The 2,671-nt window shown below is 38.5% G+C and overlaps 1 protein-coding gene across 1 annotated transcript; it reads right to left on the bottom strand.

Annotated features, from left to right (window-relative positions):
- Positions 1-496: 496 nt before the first annotated feature.
- LOC120011989 (1-aminocyclopropane-1-carboxylate oxidase homolog 4-like) lies at positions 497-2,297 on the bottom strand. Its single transcript, XM_038863202.1, has 3 exons — positions 1,824-2,297; positions 1,343-1,730; positions 497-999 (listed from the first exon to the last, which is right to left on the bottom strand). Exons 1-3 carry the CDS (start codon positions 2,282-2,284, stop codon positions 751-753), a joined length of 1,098 nt encoding a protein of 365 aa, XP_038719130.1. The 5' UTR covers positions 2,285-2,297; the 3' UTR covers positions 497-750.
- Between the last annotated feature and the right edge of the window lie 374 nt (positions 2,298-2,671).

Below are 2,671 nucleotides of genomic sequence, written 5' to 3'. Positions count from 1 at the left end.
AAGACATAATTAATACATGCAGTTGTTTAATATAAAGATAGTGAGATAGTATGAAGAGGAACAACCTCAGATGGTTGTTGCACGACCAACATGCTTAAGTGTCAAAACTGAGGCATATGAATTCTCAGAATGATCCTCTATATATGGTTTCTGACAAGGTACTCCACTGAACATGAACACTCTTCTTTGGATCGGAGCGATGAGAAACGCAGCGATTAGCAACAAAATCTAAACAAGTTACCATGAAAAATAATTAATTCTCACTTACACCTTTATTGATCTCCAGTTCATGCCAAGGATGTATCGAAAACTTTTGAGTTTAGTTTACTTTCTTTTGACTGCTGCGTTGTTTCTCATTTTAAAGGTGCAAAGTTCAAACAAATAATTCAAAACACAAAAACAAAATGGCTATATATATATATATATATATATATATATATATATATTGTTACAATCTAATTTTGTACTTGGGCATCATTTTTTATGGGGAGATGCTGCCATGCCAACGCCGTGCCTCGCATAGATGTTGGAACACACACTTTCAGACAACATTAACACATTTGCTCTTTATGTAGTAATACATTCGAGCATTAGATACATAAAATAAGGATTTCTTTTTTACAGTAATTGGCAGATCACACATGCTTGTTTCTAACATACGATATGACAGTTAAAGACCCATCAAACACTTTTGGATATCAGTTTTATAAGTAACAGTGGCTTATAAATGCCTGAACTTTGTCTCACTGATCAAATCCTATAAAAATCTAGTATAGATTTCCCATCCCAATCATCTACGAAGAACCTTCTAATAAAATCCAACAGACTAAACTGCCGATAAAGTGCAGGCTTATCCAGTGATAGTAGCTCTGGCAAGGGTCCATACGAGGCATCCATGTTACTAGCATAGAAAAAAACTGGAACTGAAGTCCGTGGTTCGCGACCAGAATTAGCCACCACCCTATGTTCTCCGCTTTTGTATTCATCATTGAAAATCATCTACAAAACATAGCATTAAGAAGAATCAACAGGCACACAAAAATTCAGGACCAGACTACCGAGTGAATAACATCTCTTGTTACCGAAAGATAGACCCGCTTACAATTCAGTTTTCTACAGAATAAATGTTACGATTTAATCACCCACAGCGTGCAGATATTTCGAAAACATTGTAGTTTTCATCACCCAAAATGATCATACTAACACATTAATTCTTACACTTTGGGTGATAATGCTTTTATTTTTCTTTTGGTAACTGAATTGTAAACCAGTCCAGCTTTTGGTGACTAAAGTGTTGCTTTCTCATACACCAGCACTAAACCAAGAGCTTGATAGTTGTTACCTGAAGTATGTCGCCGACGAAAACAGCAAGTGCTCCTGGAACAGGTTTGACGTCGACCCAATTCCCGTTGTGTTTGATTTGCAAACCACCAATATGGTCTTGAAGCAGGATTGTTAACATCGATGCGTCAGTATGAGATTTAAGTCCGAGAGTTAAATCAGGCTGGGGACAGTAGGGATAATAGTGACCGACGATGGCACCGGCTTCTGAGAACTTCATCTCCTTCAATCTTTCTTTATCTAGTCCAAGCCCTTCACATATCAATCCAATCAAAAGCTCTGCAAGTGGTTTGAGATGTGAATGCCACTCAACAACTTCGTTTCTACATATTTCAGGGATTTCTTCATCCTCAAGTCGGTTTGAACCTACCATGATTTGCAGCGAATCCCTGCAAAAACGAATCCCATCTCAATTGCTATATTCAATCGTCTTAATTCGAACTTAATTTGATTTTCAGAATCTCTAGTGATGAATTAATTACCTCCAACAAACTGCTTCAATGTTGTGAAACAAGTCAACGTTGGAAAAGAAAGAAACAGAGTGACCCTTGTCTCTGTTATACATCTTTGACTTGATCTCCGTTGGCAGCTCATGAAATCCCTTCACAGCTTTAATTGTTTGGTCCATAACCTCCGATTGAATCCCATGATTGAGAACATGGAAGAAACCCCGCTTGCGACTAGCTCGTGCGATTTGGTCGACTATGGCAGGCCTTCGGTCGCCGTCGACGGCGCTGAGATCGATGGTTGGGATTATGTCAGGGTCGTATTGGAAGGAGGAAGTGGACAGAGTGTCTGAAGGGTGGATAAAGATTTGAGGGATGGAGGTGATGCCCGAGTCCACAAGGCCCTTCACTCCCGTCTTCAACTCATCGAAGGCTTTGAGCGCTTTGAGACGATCGTGTGGTTCTTGATCAGCGGTCACTGTTATTGCTGCTGCCATCTCAGCTGTGTGTTCAGGCAAGGGAGATTCTGTTGCTGAATTTATGTAATAAACTCATTATTATTATTATTATTTTGTCTTTCCCACCGTACAATTTTATATTCATATATTTATAAGTGCAAATGTAAATATATATATATATATATATATAAACAAACCAAACCCAGAAGGAGTCCATGGAGTGAACTAAAGAGCAAGCCCAAACTAATAAAGCCCAGTACAAGTACCAAGACCCACAGCTAAGTCTATGGTTAAGGCCATCTTCTTCATTGTAGTTCAGTGTCAACGGGCAGTTTACCAGCTTTATTGAAATCAGTCTTGTTACCGTTGATACTATTGATGCATCTATATATTGATCTTGTAAACAATCTTTCAACTTAATGAAAA

This window comes from Tripterygium wilfordii, chromosome 13 (genome assembly GCF_013401445.1).
Source record: "Tripterygium wilfordii isolate XIE 37 chromosome 13, ASM1340144v1, whole genome shotgun sequence".
Classification (NCBI taxonomy): Eukaryota; Viridiplantae; Streptophyta; class Magnoliopsida; order Celastrales; family Celastraceae; genus Tripterygium; species Tripterygium wilfordii.
Note: the sequence above shows the minus strand (reverse complement) of the source record. Positions and strands in the feature narration are given on the sequence as shown.